At 37.2% G+C, this 18,895-nt stretch overlaps 2 protein-coding genes and 1 pseudogene across 2 annotated transcripts; all 3 read right to left on the reverse strand.

Annotated features, from left to right (window-relative positions):
- Positions 1–519: 519 nt before the first annotated feature.
- Positions 520–3,383, reverse strand: LOC115982959 (glutathione S-transferase U17-like). The gene is made up of 2 exons (XM_031105725.1): positions 2,808–3,383; positions 520–1,155 (listed from the first exon to the last, which is right to left on the reverse strand). The coding sequence occupies exons 1-2, from the start codon at positions 3,123–3,125 to the stop codon at positions 778–780; spliced, it is 696 nt and encodes a 231-aa protein (XP_030961585.1). The 5' UTR covers positions 3,126–3,383; the 3' UTR covers positions 520–777.
- Positions 3,384–3,781: 398 nt separating this feature from the next.
- Positions 3,782–12,608, reverse strand: LOC115982964 (annotated as a pseudogene).
- Positions 12,609–14,268: 1,660 nt separating this feature from the next.
- On the reverse strand, positions 14,269–18,648 carry LOC115982961 (glutathione S-transferase U17-like). The gene is made up of 2 exons (XM_031105727.1): positions 18,202–18,648; positions 14,269–14,799 (listed from the first exon to the last, which is right to left on the reverse strand). Exons 1-2 carry the CDS (start codon positions 18,517–18,519, stop codon positions 14,419–14,421), a joined length of 699 nt encoding a protein of 232 aa, XP_030961587.1. The 5' UTR covers positions 18,520–18,648; the 3' UTR covers positions 14,269–14,418.
- Positions 18,649–18,895: the final 247 nt, after the last annotated feature.

The raw sequence follows: 18,895 nt of genomic DNA on the forward strand, positions 1-18,895 counted from the left end.
TTTGGGAACCGTGAAGGGCATTGTGGCTAGAAAATAAAAGAAATACATAAACTAATTTCACCTTTTTAACCAGCCTGTGTCCCAAAGAGATGGATGGCAAGGAATTCAGAATTGTATCATTGGTTAGTAAATAGTCCTGACCTTCGAGAAGAAGCATATTTCTTGTGAATTGTTGGGTTTAAAAGTTGATATGCAAAAGGGCTTTGATAGAAATAGAATTGAGTGGTCTTTTCATTTATTTAGAAGGTGTCCATTAGCAAAAAGACCTTTACTTCATATCCAAATGTGGGTTTTATTTGAAGGAAAATGCTAAATCCATAAACTTTTTTACAAATTACTGTTGTAATAAATGATTATTTTTAAGTAAAAAAAGTAATATTAGTCATGAACCTAAATGTGAATTAGTAAGAATTTTCCATATCAATGGTTGGTAAAAATATTGTAAGACAGGCCTTTGTAAGACTTCATCCTCTGCATTATTAAATAAAAAACAACATAAACAAAAATCCCAGCCAAGAGTAGTTTTCAAAACAGCTAATGCATCAGCAGCTATTGATCTGGAACCATGCTTTTAATGTGACACGCAAAAGTCCAAAAGGAAATTATAAAAACTACAGCTTAGTTCACACTGCATCATCCTATAGCATGTCAAATTATTTCTCACAACATTTCTTTTCAGGTACCCCATAAACCAAAAGGCCATTTCAGCTAAAACAACAAAACAGTGGCCATAATTAAGGTACTTCCATGATCAACACTAAAGTTGTTCACAAAAACTTAATTCTTAGGAGGAGGAGCCCCTTTCATTTTGGCCGCAAGAACCTTAGAAAACTCTAAAAGCTTCTCTGTCTCAGGCATGACACTCTTAACAGCAGCATCAGCACAAAACCTCTCAGCCCACTTGACCAACCCAGGAGTCTTTGCTTCATCAAGCAGCTTCACACCATTCACCTTCTCTGTCACCTTCAGCCAGCCCAAGAAGGACCCAAAAGCAATATCAAGGAGCCCAATTCGATCTCCACCAAAGAAAGCCTTCCCCTTGCTACATTTCCCAAATGCTTCCTCCAACAGTGCAAGTCCTTCAGTAACTTGATCCAGAAAAGCCTTCCTCTCCTCTCCTTGCGCACTCCTAAGGCCTTTCATGGCAGCGAACCACTGCACCCATTTGCAATTCATAATGACTTGAAAACTAAATGTTGTCCCCAAAAAAAAAATGAAAGGAAAAATGATATGCCCCCTATATATTTTGAAAAACAAACACACACAAAAGGGAGAAGGAAGGGATATGCCACATATATTGATTTAATTGGAGTGACCAAACAAGAAGCAACATCCCTTATTATTAACCATTAGTCTGTATTTAAACCTAAATTGCACATGCTAAGAATGTAATCAATTAGTCTCACTGTCTCACTATGGGATAAGTCGTCATAAAATATTTACGAAAAATTATTCTGGTTTAAGCATATCAGCAAGCCATCAACCAGGATAATATAGCAGCCTTGTACACAAAATTTTATAAGAGTAATGCTACATACATAATATTTTTCACATCACCTGAGTTAGCAAATTTTTATCAGTTCTCATTTGAGTCCAGTCACCCTTTTACCTATTATAAATAACTTGCCACTTCAGTCGTTATGAAATTTTTTGTATCTTTAGAGTTATTGAGATTATAAAGCATCAACTACTATGATCCATGGATCATAAGACAAGCTACCAACCCTTTTGTTCGCACTCCATAGACCTTATACTTATAATGAAATTTGTCCTCTCTAGTTTCTAAGGATTGCCTTTGTTGAATATAGAAGAAATATTTGAATTAACCTTATAATATCAATATGTTCACTAAACAGTAACACCACCACCACAACCAACGACTACGCTTTATTTCCAAAATTTTAGAATCAGTTATAGATCCTCAAAAGACTAATCATCATTAGCACATCTTCTTCTTCTTTCTTTTTTTATTTCTTTTTTTTATCATTCTACTCTATCTGAAATCATGGTCTCTTTTATCAAAAAAAAAAAAAATTCATGGTCTCTATTATTTCCCTAATTGTCATGTCATTTTTTCTTAGTTCTACAAAAATTATTTTAGATCTTCCTTTATACTTTTTTGTTCCCTCACCTCAAATCAACTTAGCTCTTGATGCACTAACCATTCTCCTGTGCACATAATCAAACAATCTAAAAAAACACTCATTTTTTAATCAATAAAGGCACCCCAATCATTATAATTTGTTCACCTAACCAAGGGTAAAACAAGGGATTCTTTTTTTGTTATTGTCTTAGAGTCTATTCTGTCATCTTATGGATTTCAAATAATTATATTTTCACATTTTATATTATATCAATAATATCAACTGCATAATTTCAACAAAAAAAAAAAAAAAAATTATATCTACTGCATAATATGTCACAAATATATCTTATGTTTCTAGACTAAAATGATTATATAATCATCATCATAAAAAAATAAATTAATTAAAAAAATTCAAACTATAATTTGCCGTCATTAATCAAACAACTTTCACCTTGCAGATGCTGCTGTCAATATATTTTTTTTCTTTCTTTTCTTTAGCACCATATGATATATACATGCAACTTTCAAATCCACACAAAATTAACTAGTAGAATTCTTTCTTCTTAAAAAAAAACTACTACAGTACTACTAATCATTTAAACTTGGTTAACTTCATTGGTGAGAGTAGTTACAAAACTCTTAAAAATTAAGTATTAAATTTAAAAATACAGAAATGATGAAAGAGAAATAATTAATCAAACAATAAACAAACATGTGGTACCTTCTCATCAACATAGGCAGCCCAAAATCGTTGAATAGCACGATCATAAGGATCAGAAGGGAGGATAGAGGGACCAGATGTCCAAACCTCGTCAATGTATTCAACAATGATCATGGACTCACAGATGGGCTTGTCACCATGAATCAGAACTGGTATTTTCTTATGAACTGGGTTGGACTGGAGGAGAAGCTCACTCTTTGACCCAAAGGTCTCTTCAAGAAACTCATAGTTCACAGATTTGATATTAAGTGCAATCCTAGGCCTCATCACATATGGGCTAGGCCATGCACCCAGAACCTTGACATCATTCTTTGCCATGAGTACTCACTCTCAAATTTTCCAATCACCAAGTTTTGCAAGTTGATCTGGTTCTCTGTGTCTGTGTGTGGGAAATAAATAGAAACGGTGAATGAAATAAGTGCTCAAACAAAGGGTGTCAACTAATTTGGTTTGGTACGTGAAGTAAATAAGCTTTGGAATTAGGTGCGAGAGTGGAATTTGGTCTCGCAGGTAGTGGATGAGTATGGAACTTGAATATATATATTTGGATAAAGGCATTGCTTGTGATTCGTGTTGTTCTTGGACTTACCGTTTACAGTCCCATTATTTTCCTTATTATAATTTATAACTTCTCGAAAAGAGAGTGTCGGTAGCTTGTGTGGCCGAGAGTGCAACACGACTAATATAAATAGGATTTTATTAATGTATGCCTGCATTAATCGGACTCATATAAATAAAATGATAGGACCATAATTTTTGTCATAATTTTTATTATAATTTGTCCAAATGACAAGTTATGTATGATGAAAAAAAAATAATAAACTTATATAAATTTATAATCCTATCACTCATAACTCGTCACATAATTAAATTTAAGAGAAGTGTAATTGAGTTATAGAAAAGTCTCCAAAGCAGTTTTCAAAACAGTTAATGCATTTTAGGTGATGGAGTAGAATGAACGGTACTCCCTTCTTTAGAGCCCACCACAATTTAATGAATACAACCACTTCAATGTGAGAGGAGTAGCACTGTTCACACATAAAAGTCTAAAAAGGGAATTACGTAGACAACAGCTTAGTTCACACTACATCATGTTAAATTATTTCTCACTACATTTTCTCAGGAACCACATGAACCAAAAGGCCATTTCTTGGCAAATACAACAAAACATAAGCCATAAAGCTACTTCCATGATCAACACTAAAGATGTTCACAGAAACTTAATTCTTAGGAGGAGCCCCTTTCATTTTGGCCATAAGAAGCTTAGAAAACTCAATAAGCTTCTCTGTCTCAGGCATAACACTCTTAACAGCAGCATCAGCACAAAAACTCTCGGCCCACTTGACTAGCCCAGGAGTCTTTCCTTCATCAAGCAGCTTCACCTCACCCGCCTTCTCTGTCACCCTCAGCCAGCCCAATAAGGACCCAAAGGCAATATCAATGAACCCAATTCGGTCTCCAAGAAAGAAACCCTTCCCTTTGCTGTATTTCCCAAATGCTTCCTCTAACAGAAAAAGCCCATCAACCACATGATCCGCCAACTCCTGCCTCTCCTCGGGCACCCCTGATGCGTCTCATGGCAGGGAACCACTGCACCAATTCGAAATAAAGAATGACTGGAAAATTAAGTGCTGTACTAAAAAAATATATATATATATATTTATTTATTGTGAGGACACGATTTGTAACAACCCGTAATAGTGTTGGGTTCGCACGTAAAAAGGTCCAAACAATATCATTTATAGAGCGTGGGTTTGAAACTAGTCACAAGACAGTGGGTTTTTGATGGTGTTCATACATAATTAAATCGTGTTTGTCCTAGGAGTTCTTCTCCTGGAGGCAAGCTGGGAGGCTCTGATTTTTGGCCATTTTTCTCAGCCAGTCTTTGGTGCATTAGTCTTCACATTATATAGCCATTCTTGGTTGATCTTAACCCTCCACTTGTTGGTCAGGCAAGTGCCTACTTCTGTACTCGTCCCATCAGCTGTCCCCTTTTGCTTTCTGTTAGTTGCGACGATTGAAGTTACACTGTCTAGACGTCTTTTCTCATTAACATGGTCAGGACGCTGGCAAGTGCATTTAATGCGGAGGGGACGTGTTTACCTTGAACCAATTTTGCACCGTACCTCCACGTGGACCCCATTTTACTCGCATCCCCTTCAGGGGGCTGTTTGGGGATAGCCTTCATCGAGACGTTGCTCTTCCCCTTGAAGTCCTGGAGTGCCGAGGATAGGGTCGTCCTCAGCTGTTTCCCTTGACACCTCGGCCTTTCATCATTCGTTTTCGGCACACACCCTCCTCGGCATGGGCCCTGAGCCCTAATAAAGCGTGGGTTGGATCATAAGTTCCCCGGCTCCACAATAGCCCCTCAAAATCCTGCTATCCGACTCCTCGGACGGATAGGAGGGTTTTGATGACATCAGACATCTGCCAATGCCTGTCAATCCTTGTCACCTATCGGTTCCCGAGACTTTTCATCTGCCCGAGACATGTTTCTAGAGCCCTTGGAAGGCAAAACGTGGCCTCATTAAATACGGGCGGCTCTGTGTTTCCCACGTTCTACGGCATGATGAAGATCGAACGGTAGTGATCCCTTGGTCTTTATGGGCGGGAAAATTTGTGCAATTACCCTAGAAAGTATAAAAGATTTTTTAAAACGGATCTGTCTCTTCAGCTTCGCACTTAAGAGTTCTAGCGCGTATACCCTAGGTTCATCTGAACTTTCGCCCAAACTCAAGTCTATCTCCAGCACAAAAAGCCAGTCCGAAGCGTCTTTCCTCCTTTATGTAAGTTTCCTGCCTCCATTAACTCGTACTTTTTCTTTTCTGGGTTTATTTTTCTCTGGTTCCCTTCCTTTTCCCGTCATTGGTTGAGTTAATTTAGTAAATCATAGAGATGGCTAAATCGAGATTGAGGAAATTAGTCGATACTGAAGAGGCGATGAATAAGTTCATCGCTGATTACAGGATTCCTCCCAACATAAGTCTGAGGCATTGTAAGATGGGGGAGTGGCACTATAAGAGGAAAACGGGCGAGGTAGTGATTCCCGTCCTCGCCTTTGTAGAGGTGGGTATGAAAATTCCTATGGGGCCGGTAACGAGGGGTTACCTCAGACACTTCCGATTAGCTCCCACCCAGTGCATCGGCAACATGTTTAGGATTCTGGGTTGCGTGGATGCTTTAAACGAAAAGATGGGGTTAAGGCTGACCCACCACAACGTGAATTGGTGCTATAATCTCCAAAACTTGAAGGGGAAATCCTACTACATGAAAACGAGAGACGAAAGGGTTCGACTAATTCAATGCCTCCCTGATTCCAACAAGGGGTTAAACAAGGATTTCCTAATCGTCTCCGGTGAATGGCATGATGGCAATCCGTGCCCTATAGTAGAAGGAGAACCAGGTGGGGTGTAGGGAATGGAAGGGCGCTAACCCTTTGTGCCGTTCTAATCTGATATGATTTAGTAACTAACCATGCTTATGTGTTTTTCTTTTGTAGATCCACATGCTTATCAACGGCATTTTCACTTAGTTAACCGGGTGGACCTAGAGACTGTTCTACAAGCGGCAGTTTTCATAAATGACGGGGATGGTCAAGTCCGAGCCGCTCATAAAATATTAGGGTACACCCCTGTTCAGAAGTCATTTGCCGACGCTAGGCACGTGATCAGCGTCAGCCATCCTCGACTTCCGAAAATCACCGTGGTCGAGACAGGATTTTTAATCTCCGAAATACCATCTGTCTTAGAGAGCATCCCACTGGTGGACCTCTCCTCATCTCATCAAGTAGCGGAGGACGAAGGCAAGTTAGATCAGCCCGAGGAAGGGTTTGGGGTATTTGACCTAGCCAACCAATCCGAGGATCCTCCTGGTGACATAGGTGACCCAGTCTTGTTCGAGGCGGAATTGTCATCAGTAAGCACATCTTCTCAAGCCAAGATGGGACTTAAAAGAAAGCCCCCGACCACCCTACTCGAACTCCTCGAGGGTCAACTAGGAAAGGTCTACGCAGGGAACGCCACAATCCAATGCTCCTTCTCCACCACCTCCGCCCCAAGCTATTCAAACTAGGTTATCCTCCTCAAATTCACAGCCACAATCCCCTCGCCCTAAACTTCCTGCTTCTCCCCCACCAGCTCTGCCTCCTCGGCCGGAGAGCACTGATTCAAAGAGGAAGAGGAGTCCCAAGGGTAAGGAAACCATGGATGGGGGAAAGTCTCAACCTTCTAAGGAGAGGAAGGAAGCCCCACGTGCGAAGCAATTAAAGATTGGGCACCAAAGTAAGGGTAAGGAGACTGAAGTCCAACCTTCCCAAGGCAAGGGAAAGGGGATTGAGGCCCAATCCTTGCCAAGCGCCTGGCTTCCCGCCCCAATGCTCCACGGGGGTCCACTGCTGGAAACCGCGTCCATGAGGGACCTTGGAGATGGCGAGGTTGGTTACGTGGCAAACGCACTAGGGAGAACCATGCTACTTCCCACTGACATGGATGGGTTGAAGAAAATGAGGATGCAGGAGGTCTTCCTCAGTACGAAGAGGTACCTGGGCATGGTAAGGCTCTTGAAACTTAAAACTTTATTAACTCTCACTCCCGATTTGTCATTCATGATGTATTTATTTCCCTTGACAGACTCTCCAGGCCATCTATAGGATGAAGGAAGAGGTGAACAATAAAAGTAAGGCGGCCGAGAATGAACATTCCAAACGCTTAGTTGCTGCGTGGACTCTCTAAGCTTCTGAGGAGGACCTTGCCAAGGCTAAGACTGCCCTAACAAACGCTATCCGAGAAAGGGATAGTGCCTCGGCGGGTTTAGCTAGCGCTCAAAAACAGGCCGAGGATCAAATAAAACGTCTGCTAGAAGCTGAGGATCGGTTGCGAATAGCCAAGGAGTTGATTGATGACTTAAATAAAAGACTGGTCACAGCAGAGCATGACAAAGGTGTGGCAGAGTATGCCCGTAACGAAGCCATAAGGGCCAAGCGGGAGGCCGAATTTGCCAGAAACGAGGCTGAGGCTGCCAAGGAAACGGCCGAAGATGATGGTTATAATGCGGGGGTAGCTGAAACCCAAGCCATCCTTAAAGCCCAGATTTCTGGAGTATGCAGGCTTACTGCTCCCAAGTTTAGGAAGAGGCCTTGAAACGAGCTGGGGTGAATGCTTCATCCGATTTGTGGAAAGCGGAGAACATATTCTACCCTACAGCCATCCGTGAGGTCACCTCCACCAGCTCCGTGGTTGTGAGAGACCAACCCGAGGAAGGGGTCACTCAGTCGGAAACTGTATAAGTCGGCGCCTCTCCTGGCGAGACGCTTAAAGAGTGAGAACTTTAGGATGTGATAGAAATATCTCAGCGTACGGATCTCGAGGTACCCAAAGAGGTTGCTGAGCCCGTGGTTGGCACTCAGATGCCTAATGCTGAGGAGCCAGCCATACTTGCCCAGCCCCTACAGAAAATTCCTCTTGCTGTGGTCCCCAAGAGTACCGACACTGACCCTATTCAGCCTTCCCCAGAAGGGACTATCCTCCAAGGCGTTGAAGCTAATCCCGTTCCGCCTTCCCAGGGCGTGGCCGACGCAAAATTAAAGAAGTAGAAACCCTGGCCAGGCTTCGTATTTGTTTTTAGTTTAACGATTAACTTGTTTCTTTTCCATTTTGAAAATTTTGTAATCTACTAGTAGTTTGAACCTGTTGAACATGTATATATGAAATCCTTTTCTTCCTTTTTCCTTTTGGTTACTTGTTAGTTGCCCTTGTCGATATTTACTATTGTTTATGAATTTTGAACTAATTTATCTTAACGCGTATGAATAGTTGTGCATGCGATAAATTTAGAATCATGTTTCAAAACGTTAGCTTACCTGCACCTGCAGAGCCTTGAATTCATTTCTGACCCTCATTCAATGGAGATATAGGCATCATCCTAGATGTCACGTATAGTTGCTAAGTCCTGCTTAGTACCCAGGTTTCTTTAAAGTAGTTTGCTTCCCCATAGGTTTGAGTCCGAGGACCATGCAATACATTGGTTCTGTCCAAAACTTGATATTTATAAGTAGTTGGTTTCCCCATAGGTTTGAGTTCGAGGACCATGCAATATCTTGGTTCTGTCAAAAACTTGATTTTGATAAGTAGTTGGTTTCCCCATAGGTTTGAGTCCGAGGACCATGCAATACCTTGGTTCTATCCAAAACTTGATTTTGATAAGTAGTTGGGGGAATTAACCCCTCGACTATGGCATGGGACCTTGGTTTACGGGGAATTAGCTCCTCGGCCAAGCCCCTAGAACCATCCGTGTTGCTTACACTACGAAGCACAGCCCCTAGTAAAGAAACATAACCCCTAGTGGAATTTTACGCTAGAACACTACAACCGACTGTTAGAAATGATAAGGGGACTATCTCGACCTACCGCCTGTGCCAACACACAAGCCTTTCTCACAGACAGCGCCAATTGTGAGGACACGATTTGTAACGACCCGTAATAGTGTTGGGTTCGCACGTAAAAAGGCCCAAACAATATCATTTATAGAGCGTGGGTTTGAAAGGCTAAGCCTTGGTCACAAGACAGTGGGTTTTTGGTGGTGTTCATACATAATTAAATCGTGTTCACCCTAGGAGTTCTTCTCTTGGAGGCGGGCTGGAAGGCTCTAGTTTTTGGCCATTTTTTCCAGCCAACCTTTGGTGCATTAGCCTTCACATTATATAGCTATTCTTGATTGATCTTAACCCTCCACTTGTTGGTCAGGCAGGTGCCTACTTCTATACTCATCCCATCAGCTGTCCCCTCTTGCTTTCTGTTAGTTACGATGATCGAAGTTACACTGTCCAGACGTCTTTTCTCATTAACATGGTTAGGACGCTGGCGAGTGCATTTAATGCGGAAGGGGACATGTTTACCTTGAACCAATTTTGCACTGTACCTCCACGTGGGCCCCATTTTACTCGCATCCCCTTCAGGGGGCTATTTGGGGATAGCCTTCATCGAGACGTTGCTCTTCCCCTTGAAGTCCTAAAGTGCCGAGGATAGGGTCATCCTTAGCTGTTCCCTTTGACACCTCGGCCTTTCATCATTCGTCTTCGGCACACACCCTCCTCGGCATGGGCCCTGAGCCCTAATAGGGCGTGGGCGGGATCATAAGTTCCCCGACCCCACATTTATATATTGAGTAAATTTTAAGTAATCACCCTACATTTAATATATATATATATATATATATATATATATGTAGATGAAAAAATTTAGTTACAAAATTAATTGTAACACAAGGTTACAAACTGACTCAATAAAATAAATATTATTACATATTTTGAAAATTTAACTGCTGAATTGCATATTTTTTACGCTCTTAATACACATGTCAAATTTTGTATTAATCGGATATTATTTACTATATAATATATAAACTTATATTTTATACATAATTTTAAATTACAAAAACTTGTAATTTAAAAAATTATTGATAACATAGCTATTAATCTTTAATTTTTTTGAAATTTTGTAAATATGAAGGATATAAGAAGAAAATGTAATCCAATGATGGATTTGTCAAAATTTACCTCCAATAAAAAGATATTGAGTGAGTTTGTAGCTTAAGGCTATAACTGATCTTGTAACTAAACTTTGTTTATATATATATATATATATATACATGCTCTTTAATTCATTCCTTTTAATATTGACTTTTTTGTTGTATATAAGTTATTAATTTTAGGAGCATTTAAAGCATAAATTTATAAAAATATATAATTTTTGTTGTTTTCCAAAAATAAAGTCATACACATTTATATTGAAAGAGTTAAAGCTACCGAAATAGAACGATACATTTGACTTGGACCCTTGAGAAAATTTTTAACTTCGCTACTGCTTATGAACCTACTAATCTATACCTAAACCTGAATTCCACATACAAAGAATGTAATCAAATAGTCTCTCTACATCATAGGTCATCATAAAATCTTTGCTAAAAATTATTGTGGTTTAGGCATGGCATCAAGCCATCAACCAGGATATTATAGCAGCCTTGTATACAAAAATCTTATTACAAGAGTAAGATACACCATATATATGTTTTGAGACAAGATACACTATAATTAAGTTGACTAGTTTTTATTATTTTTATCTAGGCCCATCATTTAAATCAATATTTTACCTACCATTAAACAATTTGCAATACCCCTTTTTCACACTCCAGAGACCTTGTATTCATAATGAAATTTATCCTCCTTTCTAGTTTCCAAAGAGGTGAATTGGGGTGCTTACAATGAATATAGAATAAATATTTGAATTACTCCATATGCTTTGCCCACTAAACACGTCAACTAAGCCTTAGTTCCACAATTTTACAATTTTGGGATTGGTTATAAATCATCAAAAGACTAATTTGAGTTAGTCTATATATTTTTTCTGTATCATTCTACTCTATTTGAAATTATAGTCTTTATATTACCTCCTTAATTTCCATGTCATTTTTTCCTAGTTTTACTAATGTAATTTTAGATCCACCTTTATCTTTTTTGTTCCCATGCCTTGAATCAACTCATTCCACTGATACATTAATCACTCAACTCTACACAGCACACAATCAAACTCTCTCTAAGGACTCTCTCAATAGGACACCTCCATCGTTGTAATTTGTTTGTTCACCAAACCAAGGGTTTAACAAAGGGTTCTTTTTAATTACTGTCAACCTGTTAGGTTATCTCATGGATTTCAAATGGTTATAGTTTCTTATTTTACACTACATCAATTATATCTATTGCATAAATATGTCACAAATATAACGTATGTTTCAAGATTAAAATGTCTATATCTTCATCATAATTGTTAGAGATATATTAATATAGGTCCAAATCTAATTCTACTTTATATTAGCCCATTAGCATAGGCCCAAACCTAATTCTGCTTTATGTGCAAACCAAGTTTTTTACTTGTACTAGATGTCTATTAGTTTAGGGTTTAGTCTACTATATATAACCATGTTATGGTTCATTATAATACAGGTTTTGTACTACACTCTTATATAATATCAAAAAAAGATGTAGCTTTTAAGGGTTTCCTCCGTGGACGTAGACCGTAAGGCTGAATCACATAACCTTGGTTTTCTTGTGTTCCTATTTTATGCTTCTCTCTTCCGCATCTATTCAAGCATATTCAACATGGAATATATCATAGCTAATATCTGACAATAATAAAAATCTAATTATAAATTATTGTGATTAACCCAATTTTCACCTTCCTAATGTTGTTGTCAATTATAGATTTGTTCCTCCTTTTCTTTAGCACCACACACCCACACACACACACACATACACACACACACACACACACACATGCAATGTTCAAGTCCAACACAAAAGCATAAATTAACAATTACACACATTAAGTGGAGTTTATGATGTGCCTTTGCCTTTGTGATAATAATAATGTTACTTAAAATAACAGAAATGTTGATTATAAGGAAATAATTAATCAAACAAAAAACTTGCATCTTACCATCAAGATAGGCAGCCCAAAATCATTGAATAGCATGATCATAATGATCAACAGAGAGGATAAAGGGACCAGAGGTTCAAACCTCGTCAATGTATTGACCAATGACTAGGGACTCACAAATGGGCTTGTCACCATGAATCAAAATTGGGACTTTCTTATGAATTAGATTGGATTGGAGGAGTAGCTCACTCTTTGACCCAGTTGTCTCTTTGAGGAACTCATAGTTCACAGATTTGATGTTTAGGGAAATCTAAGCCCTCATCACAAATGGGCTAGCCCATACACCCAAAAGCTTGGCATCATTCTTTTCCATGAGTTCAGTCTCAAAGATTTGCCACTGGTGGTGGTGGCACTGTCGTGAGTGCTTGAAGATGGTGAAGAACAAAGAAAAAATAATAAATTAATTAATTGTTTATTATAGTAGATAAAGAGGAGAAAAATCACCCTTGTCCATCATATAGCAAAAGAAGAGAAAAACAACATCGTCCATCAAGCTATCGTCGTCCGGTCCATGAGATGAACGACTACATTCATTACTAATGAGTAACGGTCAATGCGCCAGATAGGCAAAAGTGTAACTGACGAACCAATGGGTAAAAGACCTTTTTTTTTTTTTTTTTTGAGGTAATGGGTAAAAGACCATTGAAGTCTATAATGCCTCTGCATTCATTACTGATGAGTGTTAAGATCGTCCATCTCTCGACAGATAAATTAATGCTATTTAATGTATGGCCTAACATATGGAAATCATTGATGGACAAAGCAATAAAAGACATTCATTGCCCAAGACAGTTAAACGTACGAGCATAACGGACGAGTAGTTGTTGGTAGACAATAAAAGCCAACCATTAATACCAACGGTCCATATCCCATAAATGCAGATGTTCATTTAGACAATGAAGACAAGAGCTAATAAAACCCACACAAACCAAAGGGAGAGAGGTAGATGATTCTAATCCCAAAAACTATTTCCAAGTTAAATTCATTTGTGATATACTTCAATTGAATTCCATTCCAACTTAATCATCGGAGGCCCTTTGGCACACACCACACTAGTGTATTTCTTTTTTATCTATTTCATATCTTATTGCAGGTTCGTCTCTTGACAAATCCAACACCTTCTTTCATTTGGATTAACGAGGAGTTCAACTGACGATTTTTTGCATCATCAGTAAATATAATATTTTATTATGTTATTTATGTTATTTTATTATGTTAAAAGCTAAAATAAAGTCACTGGTATTGGATATTTTGTAAAGTGAAAAAGTAAAATAGATAAAGCAGCATTTGGTGGAGCCACAAAGGAGCCAAATAGCTAAAATTATGGCTCCACCAATGTGGATGCATGGATTCTCCAAAGTAGTTTTTAAAACGTTTAATGTACTTTAGGTCTTGGAGTAAGTGATAGTAAAATGGTAGTTCTTTTTTTCACTTTTATATTGGAGTCTACCATGATTTAATAAGTAGACCCGCTATGAATATGAGAGGAGGAACACCATTCACATGCAAAAGTCTAAAAGAAATTACTTAAAATGATAAAGTTTAGTTACAAAATTAGTTGTAGTCTAAAACATCAACTTTACTTAATATCTTTTTATTGGAGGTGAATTTTGACAAATCCACTATTGGATTACCCATTCTTCTTATATCCTTCATGTTTGCTAAGTTTCTAGAAAATTAAAGATAAAATAGCTATGTCATTAATATATTATTTAAATTGCAAGTTTTTGTAGTTTAAAATTATGCATAAAATATAAACTTATAGATCATATAGTAAATAATATCTGATTGATACAAAATTTGAAATGTGTATTAAGAGTGTAAAGAACATGCAATTCAACGGTTAGATTTTTGAAATATGTAATAATGTTTATTTTATTAAAAAATGTTATAACATTATATTACAGCTAATTTTGTAACTAAACTTTATTCTTATTTAAACAATAACTTAATTCACATTGCATCATGTTAAATTATTTCTCACTGCATTTACATGAACCAAAAGGCTATTTTTTAGCAAATAGAACAAAACATAGGCCATAAAACTACTTCCATGATCAACACCAAAGTTGTTCACAGAAGCTTATTAATATATATATTTTGATGACATTGTTCACAGAAACTTAATTCTTAGGAGGAGGAGGAGCCCGTTTCATTTTGGCCATAAGAACCTTAGAGAACTCAATTAGCTTCTCTGTCTCAGGCATAACACTCTTAACAGCAACATCAGCACAAAACCTCTCGGCCCACTTGACTAGCCCAGGAGTCTTTGCTTCATCAAGCAGCTTCACCCCACCCACCTTCTCTATCACCCTCAGCCAGCCCAAGAAGGACCCAAAAGCAATATCAAGGAACTCAATTCGATCTCCACCAAAGAAAGCCTTCCCTTTGCAATATTTCCCAAATGCTTCCTCCAACAGTGCAAGCACCTCAACCATTTGATCCAGCAACTCCTGCCTCTTCTCTCCATGGGCACCCCTAAAACGTCTCATGGCAGGGTACCACTGCACCAATTTGCAATAAAGAATGACTGGAAAAATTAAATGTTGTACCAAAAAATAAATAAATAATGCCCCCTTCATTTAAAAAATATATATACATAAGTGATTTTTAATTTATTGTAGTCTCTTCTTTATTTTCCTTTTAATATTAACTTTTTTGTCATATATAAGTCATTAATTTTATGGACATTTAAAGCATAAATTTATAAAAATATATAATTTTTGTTGTTTTCTAAAAATAAAGTTATATGCATTTATATTGAGAGAGTTAAAGCTACTGAAATACAATAATACATTTGGCTTAGCTCCCCCTTGAGAAAATTTTATGACTCCACCACTATGAACCTACTAATCTATATCTAAACCTGAATTCCACATACTAAGAATGTAATCAAATAGTCTCTCCACATCATAGGTCATCATAAAATCTTTACAAGAGATCATTGTGGTTTAGGTATGCATCAAGCCATTAACCAGGATATTATAGCAGCCTTTTATACAAAAATCTTATTACAAGAGTAATGATACACTAAAAATTTCACAATAATTAAGTTGGCAAGCTTTTACTAGTTTTTTCCAAGGAGATGAATTGAGATGCCTACAATGTATATAAAAGAAATATTTGAATTACTCCCTATGCTTTGTTCACAAAACAACATCAACTAAGCCTTAGTTCCACAATTTTAAGATTAGTAATAAATCCTCAAAAGACTAATTAAAGTTAGCATATCTATATCTTTTTTCTTTATCATTCTATTCTATCTAAAATCATAGTCTTTATATTACCTCCTTAATTTCCATATCATTTTTCCCTAGTTTACAATTTTAGATCTACCTTTATCTTTTTTGTTCCCATGCCTTGAATTTACCCATTCCACTGATACATTAATCGTATATCTCTGCACTGCACAATCAAACTATCTCATAGTGTCAAAACTGAAACAAGAAATCAGAAGAAGGAACTGAAGAAAACGGCATCGCTTTCTATCAAAGAAAAGAAGCAATTAAAGGGAAAAATGATGTTGTATTGTTAAATGAAGTTTCAGTTGCTGGCACGTGACTCAGGCGGTTAGATGAACATGTGTTGTAATTTTATTTGTTTTCCTTCTTAGCCATTAGTTTGTTACTGTTTTAGTTAGTTAGATTTCCTACTTTCCCGCCTATGTTCTGGGCTTGTATAACTGATTGCTATGATGTATAAAAGGCTTATTTGGTTAGGGTGTTTGAACAACAAATTTTAGCGTTTAAACAATGAAAACTATGAGCCAAAAAAAAAAAAAAGTACTTGTTAAGAGTGTTTTTTACTGGAGTGTTTGAGTTACGTTACTCATTTTAGAGTGTTTAAACACTAAATTTAGAAAACTTTTCCACCAGCTTTCAATTTTAAAACAACGTTGCTCAATGACATTTTTGTAAATATGTTGAAAATCATGGGGCCCACTTGATGTGACAAAACATAAATTGACTTCTTTCTCTCTTCAAAAAAAAAAAAAAAAAAATTGTATTATGCTTGTCAATTTTTTTTTTTTTAATGAAACACACTCATACTAAACACACAATTATATTTTTTTCACTCACTGAAACATGTTATTTAAAACATGGTACCAAACACATTTTTTACTTTATGAATATTGTAGACACACATTTCCACAACATTTTTTAAACTATAGTTTTCACATCATTTTAAATAATAATACTAGAAATCTCCAACCAAATGGCCCCTAAAGAGCAAATCAATGTGTAAGGTTTATTTGGTGCTTTTATTATTTTTTTTTTTTTGTGAATACAAGTTTCATTCCAGAGAATTCCAAAAAGTCCTTTTCTTTACACAAAGGACTCTCTCTCTCTCTCTCTCTCTCTCTCTCTCTCTCTCTCTCTCTCTCTCTCTCTCTCTCTCTCTCTCTCTCTCTCTCTCTCTCTCTCTCTCTCAATAGGACACCTCTATTATTGTAATTTATTTATTCATCAAATCAAGGGTAAAACAAAGGGTTCTTTTTAATTATTGTCAGCCTGCTAGGTTATCTCATGGATTTCAAATGGTTAGAGCAACCACAATGGTGGTGCTAAAAAGCTATTTTTAGCACCACCATATACAAAAAAGATGCTACATTGGTGGTGGTATAGGTAAAATTTTTACCTACACAGTTATAGTGCACAACTATATATGGCAGTGCAATGTAGTTGAAAGCTAAAAAAAAAATTAATTTTTTATTCCCACCTCCTATTAAAATATTATTTATTATTATTTTTTTCTCCTCTACCCAACAGTTCATATCTCTCAACTCTCACCTCTGCTGAGAGTCATCATCCTCTCATTGCCGCAAGCCCACCCCTGAAACTCAACTGCTAAGAGTCATTATCCTCTCATCGTCGCTAGCCCACCCTCGAAGCTTAACTCTCACCGACACATTCCCTTGCCCCATGTTGCCGACCCAAACCCCATCGCCGATCTATTGTGGCTAATTTGGGGTTGCTAGGTTTGTGTTTGTGTTATGGCCTATGGAAGGTTGGTATTGGCGGTGTGGCCTGTTGGTTGTTGGTTTTTTTTTTTGAGCCTGAGGCTACCATAATAGTGATTGTGGGTGTGGGTCGGTAGGTTGTGTGGGTTTTGATTAGGTTGTGGTGGGCTATTTGTATTGATTGGATTGTTCTTGGAGGTTATTTTACTGGTTTTTTTTCCCCTAGTTTTTTGGTTGTAAGTTGGTGGCTGAGTTTGGTTTGACACAACAATGAGTGGTGGTGATGGTAGTGGTGTCGTGAGGGGCTGTGGGTTGAAGAGAGGGAAGATAGAGAGATAAAGATGAAGAGTGAGAAAAAATAATAAATAGGTGTTTTTTTTGTTGTTTAGTGGTAGAAGATATATTATTTTATTATAGTGGATAAATTATTTTATTGTATTGTTTATATTATTTTATTGTGTTGAAAGTTAAAATAAAATTACTGATGTTGGCTGTTTGTAAAGTGATAAGGTAAAATAGATAAAGTAACTTTTTGTAGTACCAAATAGCTAAAATTATAGCTCCACCAATGTGGATGCTTTTATAGTTTCTTATTTTACATTATATCAATTATATCTACTGCATAAATATGCCACAAATATAACATATGTTTCAAGAAAAAAATGTTTATATCATCATCATAATAAAAAATTAAACTACAATTTGTCGTGATTAATTAACCCAACTTTCACCTTCCTGATGCTGCTGTCAATTATAGATTTGTTCCCTCTTTTCTTTAGCGCCACATTATATATATATGCAACGTTCAAGTCCAACGCAAATGCAAATAACTACACGTTAAGTGGAGTTTAAGACGTGCCTTTGCCTTTGTGATAATAATAATGAGACTTAAGATAATAGAAATGTTGATAAGAGGGAAATAATTAATCAAACAAAAAACTTGTACCTTATCATCAAGATAGGCAGCCCAAAATCGTTGAATAGCACGATTATAAGGATCAGAAGGGAGAATGGAGGGACCAGAGGTCCAAGCCTCATCAATGTATTGAACAATGACTAGGGACTCACAAATGGGCTTGTCACCATGAATCAGAACTGGGAATTTCTTATGAACTGGATTGGATTGGAGGAGTAGCTCACTCTTCGTCCCAATTGTCTCTTCAAGAAACTCATAGTTCACAGATTTGATGTTTAGGGAAATCTGAACCCTCATCACAAATGGGCTAGCCCATACACCCAAAAGCTTGACATCATTCTTTGCCATGTGTTCAGTCTCAGAGATTTGCCAATCACCAGGCTATGCAAGTTGATCTGGTTCTGTGTGTCGATCAGTGTGTGTACGTTTGTGGGAAATATATATAAATGGTGAATGAAATAATTAAGTGATCAAACAAAGGGAGTGAACTAATTTGTTATGGTAAGTAACTAAATTTCCGAATTCGATGAGAGCGTGAATGTGGACTTTCAGGTAGTACTGGAGTATGGTTCTCTGGGACTTGAAGCATTTAACGTAGTTTCAGGTAGGACTAGGAGTACAGTAGTCTGGGACTTAGTACCCGTTTGGGTACACCTGAAACAAACCCAGTCTGTGTTTTGGCCTTTTTTTTTTTTTTTTTTTTTTTTTTTTTTTAAGAACGTGC

The sequence above is a fragment of the Quercus lobata genome, chromosome 3 (assembly GCF_001633185.2).
Source record: "Quercus lobata isolate SW786 chromosome 3, ValleyOak3.0 Primary Assembly, whole genome shotgun sequence".
NCBI lineage: Eukaryota > Viridiplantae > Streptophyta > Magnoliopsida > Fagales > Fagaceae > Quercus > Quercus lobata.

What these genes read in the sequence shown, in the direction of transcription:
- LOC115982959 (XM_031105725.1), bottom strand. Translation starts at nt 3,125, where the DNA reads ATGGCAAAGAATGATGTCAAGGTTCTGGGTGCATGGCCTAGCCCATAT. An exon ending in CTGCCTATGTTGATGAGAAG is followed by an intron (nt 1,156 to 2,807) that starts GTACCACATGTT and finishes AAATGGGTGCAG; the next exon opens with TGGTTCGCTGCCATGAAAGG.
- LOC115982961 (XM_031105727.1), bottom strand. Translation starts at nt 18,519, where the DNA reads ATGGCAAAGAATGATGTCAAGCTTTTGGGTGTATGGGCTAGCCCATTT. An exon ending in CTGCCTATCTTGATGATAAG is followed by an intron (nt 14,800 to 18,201) that starts GTACAAGTTTTT and finishes AAATTGGTGCAG; the next exon opens with TGGTACCCTGCCATGAGACG.